The sequence below is a fragment of the Loxodonta africana genome, chromosome 9, assembly GCF_030014295.1.
Source record: "Loxodonta africana isolate mLoxAfr1 chromosome 9, mLoxAfr1.hap2, whole genome shotgun sequence".
Lineage (NCBI taxonomy): Eukaryota > Metazoa > Chordata > Mammalia > Proboscidea > Elephantidae > Loxodonta > Loxodonta africana.
Window position 1 is genome coordinate 62,774,833 of NC_087350.1, and position 13,010 is coordinate 62,787,842.

The 13,010-nt window shown below is 48.9% G+C and overlaps 1 protein-coding gene across 3 annotated transcripts in view; it reads left to right on the forward strand.

Moving 5' to 3' along the window:
* The first annotated feature begins 1,727 nt into the window (after positions 1-1,727).
* LOC100657524 (whirlin) overlaps positions 1,728-13,010 on the forward strand; it is a 156,391-nt gene continuing 145,108 nt past the window's right edge. For all 3 annotated transcript variants that reach the window (XM_064291564.1, XM_064291565.1, XM_064291566.1), the window contains exon 1: positions 1,728-2,955. In XM_064291564.1, coding sequence (XP_064147634.1) covers positions 2,338-2,955 — 618 coding nt within the window. In that variant the 5' untranslated portion in view covers positions 1,728-2,337. The remainder of the gene's footprint in view (positions 2,956-13,010) is intronic.

A 13,010-nucleotide genomic window follows, 5' to 3' on the forward strand; every position in this document is an offset into this window, starting at 1 on the left:
GGTGTAAGCGCTTCTGTAAAGCCTTTCTCCTCTTCTCCTCCCCCAAACCTGAGTTTTCTCAGCTACACAGCATTTATCATGCTGGGTTTTAACTGTGTATTTACCTATGTGGTTTTTCTCCCCTGATAGATTCTGGCCTTCCTGAAGTCATAGATTTTGTCTCCAATCTGGGTTTCCAAGGCCTAGCACATGACCCAGCACAGAATAGGTGCTTGGAAAATGTTGAATGAAGAACGAGCAAATAAATAAGTGAATGGATGAATGAATGAGGCTTTAGCACCTCCTTAGTGCACATGAAGGCTCCAGACACCCAGGCCACTCATAGTTCATGAAAGAGCTCAGTGCAGTCTAGTCTTCATGTCTGGCTAAATTTCATGTGCTCAGCAGGCCCAAATTCATCCTTCTGGGTCTGGCTCAAACCTTCTGCCCCAAATAGCACCTCATCTCTCCCTCTGCCAGGTAGAAGTCAGCTGGCTCTGGAATGGCCCAGACTTTTCTATAGGAGAATATCTAAGGAGAGACAATCTGGGTTGGAAGGGATGTCTTTGCCTGTGTGGCAGGGAAGAGGGGATGATGACTAAAAGCTCCTTAGAAAGCCACCTTTGCATAAAAACATAGGGCCCTTACTTAGACTGTGTTTTGGGGATAGGCCAGGTAATGGGAGGCTCTAGGCCCTGGTGACACAGTGATGAAGGGCTTGGCTGCTAACCAAAAGGTTGGCAGTTCAAATTCACCAGCTGCTCTGTGGTAACCCTATGGGGTAGTTCTACTGTCTTCAAGGGTCACTGTGGGTCAGAATCCACTTGATGACAACAGGTTTGTTTTGGGGGGGGGCATGCCCTGATATTGCCACTATCTCCCCATTTTGTCTTGGGGTGGGAGGGCATAGAATCCTTTCTATGTAAATAATAGACTTTTATTTTGAGAGAGTTATAGATTCAGAGAGATCCCATGTACCCTTCACCCAGTTTCTCCCAATGTTGACATCTTGCATAACTGTATGTAGCACACCACAAGGAGGGCATCCACATCGATACAATCCACCGGCGTTAAATGCACATTGCACCAGTTTTATACGCACCCATTTTTGTGTGTGTGTTTTCCCCACCGGAGCTGTTTTCACACACACAGAGGTCCCATCTGATCTATCCCTGCAAAGGAATTGACTCCGCAGGCATAGGTATAGGCTTGTGCCGAGGGTGACACACCCTCTCTTGTATACAGTAGGTGCTCAACAAATGTCCACATAAACACTTGAATTTGTCAGTGCGTGTGCAAGGGGGAAGAGCAGCATTTTAAGGTAGAGCACTGAGTCTGAAGTGTCTAGTATTTCAGAAAAAAAAAAGTTGATTATTTTTCCCACAATTGTGAATTAACTAGCTGGCTAATTGCTCCAGAGCGGTCCTGACGCACATGCTCCTATCACCGAAGAGCAGTTTCTGAGTCCTATCCCTACCCCACTGGGCCTGGAGAAGTTGGGAGGGGGGCCTTACAGTGCGCCCACGGCTTCTCCCACCCCCACCCCGACTTTCACCCTTTTCTTCCCAGGGCCGGACTGTTTCACCCCGTCTCCAGGCAACCGCCAGGAGCCAGGCGGGACGTCATTTCCTGAAGGGCCCGCGGGGGGAAGGGGTAGGCGAGGGGGAGGGGCGAGGGGGCGGGGCCAAGGCTGGGCTGGCGGCGGCGACGGCGTCGGAACTCGCTGGAAGACGCTGCCCCGGGCGGCTCAACAGTTCGCAAAGTCCGGGCTCCCGGCCTCGCGGCGTGGTCTGCGCCCTTTCGGCGCACGGGCGCGGGAGCCCTCGGGCGGCTGCATCCCGGGGCTGCCTTGGACATGCCCCGCACCCCCGGCCGGACACCTGCGCGGCTCCAGCTCGGGGGGGTCCTGGGGGCTTTGGGAGGAGGGCGCCCCCGCTTCAACTTCTGACTTTGGGGTCCCCCAGCCCAAGAAGAAGGGCATCCCGGCTGGGGGAGCCCCGAGCATGGTGTGACGGGTCGGTAAGCTTTACTGCGTTACCGACTCCAGCCACCCGTCGTCTTTGTGCCCTCCAGAATGTAGCTGCTGTCTTCTCGAACCCCGGACTCCAGCCGCTGACTTTGCGTCCCCGGGACTCCGCCGCCGTTCGCGCGACCCTTGCGGTCTCAGCGCCCTCGAGAATTCTAAGCAGCCGTCTCTGCGAACCCTTAGAATCCAGCCCCCATCTCCGCGTCCCTCCAACCCAGACTCCAGCCGCTGTCTCCGCGCTCCCGCGGGGGATCGAGCTGCAGTGCCAGTAGCTGCGAGCGCAGCAGCTGCCCCACCGCGCGCCTCAAGTCCGTCCGCGCCTGGGTGGGGAGATGAACGCGCAGCTGGACGGCCTGTCGGTGAGCTCGTCCTCCACCGGCTCTCTGGGCTCGGCGGCCGGGCCAGGTGGCGGCGGGGGCTCGGGGCTGCGGCTCCTGTCGGCCAACGTGCGCCAGCTGCACCAGGCGCTGACAGCTCTGCTGAGCGAGGCGGAGCGGGAGCAGTTCACTCACTGCCTGAACGCGTACCACGCGCGCCGCAACGTCTTCGACCTGGTGCGCACCCTGCGCGTCCTGCTGGACAGCCCGGTCAAGCGGCGCCTGCTGCCCATGCTGCGCCTGGTCATCCCGCGCTCCGACCAGCTGCTCTTCGACCAGTACACGGCAGAGGGCCTCTACCTGCCCGCCACCGCCCCCTACAGGCAGCCCGCCTGGGGCGGCCCCGACGGCGCGGGGCCGGGGGAGGTACGCCTGGTGAGCCTGCGGCGCGCCAAGGCCCACGAGGGCTTGGGCTTTAGCATCCGCGGGGGTTCGGAGCACGGCGTAGGCATCTATGTGTCGCTGGTGGAGCCGGGCTCTCTGGCCGAAAAGGAGGGATTGAGGGTCGGGGACCAGATTCTGCGCGTCAACGACAAGTCTCTGGCCCGGGTTACCCACGCTGAGGCCGTCAAGGTAGGGCTGTGGTTTGAGGAGGATTACAGGCAGAGTGGCGCAGTTCTTTACGTGCTGTGTGCCCTTAGGCAAATCGCTAACCTCTCTGGGCCCCATTTTACTTTAAAACAGGACCATTTACTTTATGCAGCAAAAGTGTGTCAGGCACTGGGGATGTAGTGAGGAGAAAACAGACACAGACACTGTCCTCTTAGGGCTTAAAGGCAAGTGTGGAGACAGACGTTGTCAAATACTTGGGAAATGTATGATTACAAAGTGTGGAGAGTGTGGATTCTTACGAGGGTCAGAAGAGGTAAGGATGCGTGCTTGGCATATAGTAAGTACTGAGTGAATGGCTGCTGTTCCTGCTGTTGTTATTATTGTCTAGGCTTTTACCCTTGAAAGAAAGTTTTGCTAGCTCTTAAGAGTGGACTGGGGGCGGCTGTTTGGGTGCTCGGCAGAGCTTGGCCGTGCTGTTTGTGGAGGAGGCTGTGTATACTGGGACAAGTGGCTTGCCCTCTAGGAACCTGTGGTTCTCCACTTGGAAAACGGGGCAACTGGACCAGATACGTTGTCCCTAACCTTTTTGGGGATGAGGCCCCTGCCTTGAATGTCAAAAATAAATCCCCCAGCCCCCATGAGAGCAGTTGTACTTTTTGTGTCCGTTAATTGAGAAAAATATCTCCTAACAAGCTTCTAGGGATTTGATCATGCTGTTAAAAGGTATGTGTGTGTTGGCCCATCTCATGACCCAGGCCACTGAAAACCAGTTGGAATATGAAATGGACTGTGTTTGCTCCATATGTGATTTCAAGGACCCCGGTGCATCCCACCCCCCTCCCCTCGTTGTGTGTAAGAAGTAAAGAGTTTTGAAGAAAAGGCACAGTGACAGACTCTGATTCTCTGGGGAAAAACCTTCCCAGAGACTTGGGTTGCCTGTGACCCTGCCTCTCCCTCCCCATGCCCTATCCTCCTGAACCTGGGTGTTTTGAACTCCAGCTGAAGGGCCTCCTGGCTGCTGGGAGACTGAGAGGCAGCAGGGGCCTGGAGTGGCTTCCTGTATGCCAGACAGTGACCTGTGGCCAGGTGAGACTTGACTCCCTGACTGCACCTGGGACACCTCCACCTCTTCTCTGACCTTGGCTTTCCTCATTCATTTCCCACCTCATCAGCCCCTCTGGAGAGGCATCCTGAAGATTTTGGAAAATTCCTTGCAGCTTCTGGAAGAAGGCAGGTCGGCTTGTGTTGTTGGATGATGTAGCAAGCAGAGCTCACTGTGGGTTTCCATGCCCTGGTCCTCCTCTCTGCCTTCTCCCCTTCTCTTTATCTAACATTACATAGATTTATAAAGAAACAGCCCATTAACCTTGGCCCTAAAAGGTATGGAGTTCCCAGGTGATAAATTTATACTCTGAAGATTCTTGATCCAAATGGTGATTTATATATTTGGACTCAATTTTAGAATCAATTTAAAAAAGCAGTTTAAGTTACTGGGGTAACTTAATCATCACAAGGTGATAGTCTTTGGAAGGGCCAACAGGTAACCCAGACATTACAAGCACTGACTCTTCTTTCAGTTCCCACCCCTGACACACCATGCAGTAAAGGTCGAGCTGCTGGACTGTGAGATCCAGGTTGCCAGCAGGGCCTCGCCCTGCTGCCTCCTCCCCACAGTTTCGTTGATGGCTCTCTGGGTCTTCTGTCTGAACCTCCCAGAACTACACCTTGTGCTCTTTGTGACTTGAGCAGCACCAGGCTTTAGCTTATCACTCCTGTTGCTACTAGAGTAAAACCTAAACTCTTTCATGGCATAGTTTTGAAGCCTGAGAACTAATACTTGCCCCTAAAGAAGAGGTTAATAAGAGCAGAAATGCTCTTGAAGTGTGAGGCCTTTACCTAGGCACCTGTGTGGGCTCAGTAGCCCTCTTTGTCCCTGACTGTCATTTTTCTTCAGGAGGCCTCTGCTAGGGCAGAATGGGTGCCTGTCTCAGGTTTGCCCTTCTTCTGACAGCCCCCAACACAGAACCTGCTCAGGATGGACCTCTTTGGACCCTTCAGAAGCAACAGGCAAAATGAATGCTGCTTTGTGTCACCTTAACTCCAGGGGGAAAAGGGGACAGACTTTTGGTGGGTGGAATTTAAAATGGAGGACATGGAATTTAGTGTCTGAGGCCACCTTGCCTCGGGGTAGCATGATGGGCAGATATTTTCAGGGACAATTTGAAAGAACAACTGGAGAGCTGTTGACACATTTCTACAAAATTCCGGGTATAAAGTCCCTTAACTGAAAGCCAAAAGAGACCCCAGCTTCTCCACTGGGTACACGCTGCCCCTCCGCAGGATTTCTTTACCTGGAGCTCTTGTTTGTAAGCTGCAGTGCTGTAGGGCACAGTGTCCGGCATTTGATGGTAAAGGTGACCAGTTCAATTATGTTGCCTATGTTTGCTTGATGGCTTTCCATCTCCTGTTCCCAGAATGGGCCCTGCTTTCCTCATTGCTCCTGATTGTGTGCTGCTGATAGGAAAGGTCAACTCTGATACCTTTGTCTTCTTTCATCTCAAGTCATGCGCCTCATTTAAAAGATGGATTTCTTGGGTTGGGGGGTTGCTTTATTATTGCTGTTTAAGTAAACTTTTTTTTTTAGGTATATAAGTTTTTTATTTTGGAATAATTTTAGATTTACAGAAAAGTTGCAAAGATAACAAATAGAGGTCCCTATATACTTTACCTAGCTTCCTCTCATGACATCTTACATAACCATGGTACACTTGGTTAAGAAATCAGCATTGATATGTTACTATTAACTGGACTTTAGACTTTATTGGAATTTCACCAGTTATTCACCTACTGTCCTTTTTTCTGTTCGAGGATACCACATTGCAGTTGGTAAAATACGTGTTTTCAACCTTAACATCTTTTTTTTTTTTTTTTTTTTGTGGGTAGAAGGAGGGAGAAAGATTCTTAGTATTTCAGAAGAAGAGATTGATTGGTTTTGTGTGTATGTGTGTGCAATAAAAAGAAAATAAAATTTTAGGAATCAGGTTATGTAAGAGAGATTTTATGAACCAGGAAGGATCAGCTCCTCCCAGCGAACAGCGCTTTGAAGAGGAGATTTGAATGTACGCAAAGTTTTTTCCCCTTCTCTTTCTGACAAATCAAACACCCCGGTTATCCAGAGCAGTTCAGTGAGGATTTTATCCGATGTCTGGTGGGGCTCCCATTCCATTTTTGAAGCCTATTTGCTAAATCAGCAGTGACAGGTCCAGATAAGGCAAGCCATTGACTATTTGCAATTATGTTGAAACCTTTGATTCTTGGAAAAAAATATCTTAAATGAATAGGAGCCAAACTAATAATAATAAAAGAAAAAGTAGACCTTTCCAAGTTTTTTAGCTAAAACAAGCTTGATAAATGAGTCAAGGACTCTACAGACAGGATGCTCCATTAGCCTATACCACACACTAGCTGTGTGACCTTGGGTGAGTTACTGTCCCCCTGTGTGTTCAGAGTGGATGGACTATGGGCTGTATAAAGTCCCTTCCAGCTGATGTGTTACACAGAAGGTTAGAAAGCCTAATTTGATGTTTTTTCATTCGTTTGGAATTGCTTTCGTTTAAGGCAGAGTAAAGAAAATAGGCTAAGGATTGGGAGACCAGAATCTTGGCACTCTTGTGTAGCCTCCTACTAAATCAGGAAGCTGATGAGCTACACTCTGTGCTGATGAGAACTTGACAGCTGTCCCTCGACCCTAGAACACCAACCCCAGTGCTATTCCAGGGTAAATGAGAGTACAACTATAGGATTCTCGCACAAACAGCACTGCCCTGGGAGCACTCAAAATCAAATTCACTTATCCGATTGCTTTCTGAGCCCCCTGGTTCTGCAGGTAGCAGAACGCAGGATATCCAGGTGCCGCTGGGCTGTGTGTGTGTGTGTGTGTGTCTGTGTGTATGTCATTTTGATAAAAATTAAATGCTTTCATTATTACAGTCTCAGCATCCCCATGGGTAAATCCAAGCAGCATATTAGAATTCAAAACATTCCTGAAGTTAAAAACAGTTGCCGGCCCTTTCATTTAATTAGAGTTATCACACCCTCCCTTCCTTTGCATAATAACCCTGGAAGAATCTGTCCATATTAATATAAGTCATTATATTTGGTCCGGCAGGTTCTAAATGACACATTTGTCATTTTCCCACTGTACATGGTTAGCCAAAGCCATTACAAATTATTACCGCTTTGAACTTTGTATCTGAAACGCACTTCTCCCACTGGTCTCATTCCCATATTCCAATTTGGAAACGGTGGGTAATGCTTTCATGGATATGCACAGACTTTCCTCTGGCCCTGGATTCATTCTTGGGTCTTCTAAACCCTGCCAGCAATGACATGTTGAAAGCTCAGTATTAATAAACCCGAAGTCACTGGGTTTTTATTGAGTTGAGTTTTGGTTGCTGCATATCCAGACAAATGTCATGCAGCACACTGAGAGGGTCCATTTCTTTAATTTAGTCTTGTATATTTATTTGGCTCAAGCTGACACTCAGGGTTTTAGAAAATTATGTTACCTTTGTAGGGGAAAAAAAAAATCTGTCAGCTGATTACTGTTCAAAGATGCATTTTGTAGAGTAGAAAAGAATGCCTTTATTTTTAAAGAATCAATATTTTTATAGTAGATGATTCTGGACTTTAAGCTGGACGTGAAGGAGACCTAGAATCACCCCTGTTCTCTGTGTTTTCCCACCAGTCCCCTCTGCTGACAAATCCAGTGTTGTTTCTTACCTGCCATAGATTCATTATTTGGATGGAGCTGCAAAGATGAATAGGATCCTTTAGCCCCGAACCAATTGGATTTTGTGCAGCCAGGCAGTCCCCAGCCTGTAGGCACCTGTCAAGTACACGCAGCCCCCCACATGCCTGTATGCTCACGCGCGTGCACGTGTACGTCTCCTTAGAGCCATAATCTCACCCCTCCCCTGCAAAGGGCTGTGCGCGGAAGCAGGCGCTCACAGGGGATTAGGCTCCCATGGAGGACTTTCTAGCAGGTTCTTTTATGACCTAGCAGGGCAGCACTTGGTCTCCACTGCTTGGGGACACGCTGGGCTAGGACCCAGCAAGGACCAGACAATCTGATTAGAAGGAATGGCATTTGGTGGCTGGAGGCGAAAATACTAATCTTTCAAAACCAACTTTTTTTTTTTTAACCCCCAAGCAAGAATCCGGTGTTAACTCTGAGTTTACACAGACTTCTAATTGTGCCCCCTGAGAGAGTGCTTTTTAAGATTTCTGTGCTACAGATGGAGCCCTGGTGGTGCAGTGGTTAAAGCACTCAGCTGCTAGATGCTCTGTCCATCCTGTCCCATTTAGTCTTCCGCGGGTGAGGTAGGGAGGTGAGGGCCATGTTCAAGTAAGTGACTAGCCCAGGTCACCATTGGGACTAGGAGTAAGTAGCCTTTTTGCTTTGCCCCCTGCCTGGAACCCAGCCCGAGGGTTGATAGCCAGCCTCCTGGAAGAGATGGCTAGTACCCCCCAAGCACTCCCATCCCTGCTGGAAGGTGGCAGATACCACATTTTGTGAGTGACATTTGGGGGCCTTTTGAGAACCACCAGCTTCAAAGGCTTTATTTGACTAAATGGGGAGGCTAAGGCCCACCCACTGAGGGAAAGTGGTGCGTCTCAGCCCAGCCCATAGCGGGCCGGAGCCATTTGTTTTTCCATACACTCTTGCCACACCTGTGGCTGGTCCTTGGCAATCAGAGGTGAACGGAGCGTGGCCCTGCCCTTGGGGAGCCATGCTGAGACATAGAAACACCAAGTGTTTTTCAAGTGCTTTGACATCCTCATTCCTCTGCTTCCCTGCCACCCTCTTCAAAGCAGCACCTCCGCTGCACTTCACTCGCCATCCCCTCACCCTGCTTTAATTTCCTTCTTTGCACTCACCTCTGGATGGGCAATTCATTATATGTGTTTATCATCTGCCACACACACTTCAGGTAAGCTCCAGGGAGCCAGGACTTTGTTTTGCTTACTCACATATCTGCAGCACCTCAGCAGCCTGGCATGTAGTAGGTACTTAAACCTTTGTGGAATGAATAGAATCATCTCACTCCTAATCCAGTGCTGGTGAGTTCAGGATTCCTGTTTCCTGAGTGTGATACCTGAAAAAAAGCCTGTGGGATGCATTGTCGTGGGCACTGGATGGAAAATCTGAGGAAAGCCATAGACTCCAATGTCTACTCCACCATGAGACTGGCTGTGTGGCCTTGAGCAGATCACTTGACATGTGAAATGAGCATAACCACCTTCGGCCTCTTTCTACAGATGGCTGTGGGGATTAAAGGTATTAATAAGTGTGGAAATATTTGGTAAACAGGAAACCCCCCACTAATGTTTTAGTGAAAGGCTTTTAAAAAAATATAGTGCCTGGGTAAGCAGCAGCTTTTCAAATCCTCCGCAGCCCAGATTCACCCTATGAGACTCCATCAATTATCTCATTTGTAACTTTGCTCTTAATTTTAAAACCACATTCCCAAAAGGTGGATTATTTTAGCAGCCTGACTGTGTGTGTGATTCCAAAATAGAATCATTTATGCATTCTGAAGCAATCAATGAACTAATTTTGGGTGAGATATATCTTCTGGCTTTTTGTTTTTAAAAACACTGTTCAGGTTTCAAGAAGCCCCAGCATTTCAGGGGAAAGGCAGATTGCCGCTAATCAGACCTATGTTTCAAAGTTGCTTTTTATTCTCTACTGAGAATGCATAAATGGATTGATATTTTTCTTTTCCAGTCCCAGCCCCTTTGCCTCCTTCCCCCCTTGAGAATTTGTGTTCCTTCTGCTAAATTGGCTGTGGTTTTACTGCAGCTGGCAGCCGGTTTCGTAGTTATTTTTCCTCTCTACCTGAGTTTTCATAATGTCAGCATCCTCTCAACTTTGAATGCAAAGCAGATCTATATCAGCCTTCCATAAGAAATCCCGAGATGTCCTCTTTACAGGATCCTAAAACTGCAGGCTGCCAGGAAGGACATAGTAAAATGATACCAAAAAGAGTGTTTCCAAATACCCAGGTTGTGGGGCTTCCAAAGCAACCCTGCTGTCGTTTAGAGTCGATTCTGGCCATAGCAACCCCATAGGGTTTCAAAGGCTATAAATCTCTACGAGCGGACTGCCACATCTTTCTCCCGCACGGTCAGCGGTAGTTTCGAACTGCAGATCTTTCACTTAGCAGTCGATCACTTTAACCACTGTGCCACCAGGGCTCCTGGTGGGGCCTTAGAAGTGGTGATTCTCAAATGTAAGTTTGCTTGAGAATTAACAAGCTCCCGAGCAAGTCTTGACCACACTGAGATTTGAGAAGCATAACCATCTTTTAGGATCCCCTCCAACATTTACCCACGTAAAGACTGGACCAGAGAGGTTGGCCCACCTGTCCCCATCCTCAGCTATTTCGTAGCAAGATTTCAAATATGCACGGTCATCTGATACATTGGAATAACCCAAGGAAGGGAGGTCTGTACCCACAGGGCTAGAGGTGCTTTTGGAGACAGACCTGGGTTCAAATCCTAGCAGCCCTACCTGACTGTGACCTTGGACAGGTACCTTTGTGGCTCGGTGCCTCAGTTTCCCCATCATTGAACCTAGCTTGTAACAGGCTCTTACCAACAGGTCACTGTCACCATTGCAAAAACATGGCCATGGGGGTCTTGCTGCAAGCATCGTAATGAAAAATGTTATCGGCCACATTGGCTTGGTTTTGTAAGTCTTCTGTTGTGCCTGTTTAGTTAAAAAAAAAAAAAGTGCCATTGGGAGAAAATACTAGACGTGGAGTCCACGTGATCTGTCCTAGCTGTTTGGACTGCAGAGTCATTTGCTAAGTGTAGTCAATATTCCCATGTGGACAGAGTTTCTTTAAAAAACGTAATTGCTCCTGTCTGGATTTTGGCATCTGCATTTTCTCTTTACAGTAGTAATAAAGTCCAGCGATTGAATGGAATTGGGTGTTCTCACCTCCTTTGTGATTTAATATGAGGAGGCAGACAGACAGACGCATGGCCCGGAGTGGGGCAGTGTGGGAGTGCGGCAGTGTGGGAGTCACCTGGACAGGCCTGCATCCCCCACCTTATTCCCCAGCATCCAGCCCTGATGGGCTCCCCAGGGGCCCTTGTGAGGAATGAGAGAAGGTGGCTGATTCCAGAGCCCATTAAGGCAATTAATGCAGGTGGAAGTAGGGATTTGATAACCAAGTCATCTGTGCTTAAAAAAAACCCTGTAATTTATTTGAACCACATGTGAAATGGGGTGGTAGGCCTCATTAAGAGGTTTCTGATTAGGAAAAGAAAATCCGTTCAGCTTTCTAGTTTAACCTCCCAGGTAGGCAGGGCAGCCTCTGCTCAGAAATCCCTGGGGAGGAGGGTTTTCCTTCTACCTTTTCTATCCCCCTGGCCTGGAATGGAGGAAGTCTGTGGGTGGTGCAGATGGTTAAGTGTTCAACTACTAACCAAAAGGTTGGCAGTTCAAACCCACCCAGAGGCACCTCAGAATGGTGATCTGCTTCTCAAAGGTCACAGCCTTGAAAACCCTATGGAGCAAAGCTCTTCTCTGCACATGCGGGGTTACCATTAGTGAGAATCGACTCTAAGGTAACTGGTTTGGTTTTTAGTTTTGTCCTGGAATGAAGGGTGTGGTGTCCTTTTATGGCTCTGGGCACAGTGTGATCTTTATCCTTCATCCCCTCCTTCTGTCTCCCTCGTCTTTCTCCACAGGGGACCCCAAACCTTCCCCAGACTTTACCCAACTCTCTTGAACCCTCTTCCCTCTCCTCCCCTGAGACGCCTTTCAGTCCTGAGATTTTAAGTCTACTGTGAAGGTCAGGATGTTCTGGTCACCCTCAGATTCCCTTCGTCTTCCCCCAAATATCTGAATCTTCACCCATCTTCTAGCCTTTCTGTCTGCAAACAGGACCTGTGCTTCCTTTGATTTGTTTTGTCTCATATTCTTAGCTCTTCCCCAGTCTTAGGAATAATCTTTCTTTGCTTGGGAAGCCCTGGCTCATCTCCGACCCTTGGATGGCGCCTTCTTTTCGTGCTCTCATCCTCCTGTCATGGACATTTTCCAAGTTAGTGACCTCGACCCTTTTTTATTCTCCATGATTCCCTTTTGGGGATCACTGGGGCCCCAGTGAGGGTAGGCTTTCCAGCCTGATTCTCCCCAGCACATCTCAGACCACACTCACTCCACCATTACTACTGCCTGGTGGTGGACTGCCTGTCTCCCCATCTGCCTGCTAGTGCATCCTCCATCCTGGAGGCGGGGCAGCTTTCTGAATATGTATTTGATGCCACACATTGTGCCCTGCACTGGAGCTGGGCCTGCGGGTCAGTGGCCGAGCTCCTCAGTCTGGCTTTTTCCTGCAGACAGCGTTTTTCCCCAGCGGTGCCCCACACGGAGCCTGCACTTTGCCATACACAGCACACAGCCTGCTGTGAAACAGGGCTTTGTTTTTCTCTGCTCATCCACACCCACAGCCCATGTAAGGTGGGCGGGGCCTCCGGGCATTCTCCCAGCAGATGAGCCTGCCCACCCTGCTGCTGCTCCCATCTCACCCTCCCCCCAATTCCTGCAGTGTAGTGGCCCACTTCACTTCTGTTATGGTGCAGATAATAAGCTAGTTCCTAGTGTTTTTATTTGTTGCTTATTGTATAATAGGCTTTATGTTAAGGGTTTACTATATGCCAGACCTTGTTCTCAATGCCTTATGCGTATAAACTCATTTAAACCTCACAATGACCCCACGAGGTTCCAAGGTCCCTTCGTTTTGCAGAATTGCAGTTTGTCACTTGTCTGTTGTGTCAAAGTGGCAAAGCCAGGATTTAAACCCAGGTTTTGTTGACTTGAGAGACTATGTCCTTAACCCCAACATTAGAGAGAGGTAGCATCCCATGACACCTTAGCCTGGTCCTGGAACCAGACACTTTGGGTTTGAATCCCAGCTCTGCCACTTTGTAGCTGTGTGACCTTGAACAAGTTTCTTAACCTCTTTGATTCTCTTCAATTCCCCTTCAATTAAATTGTGTTA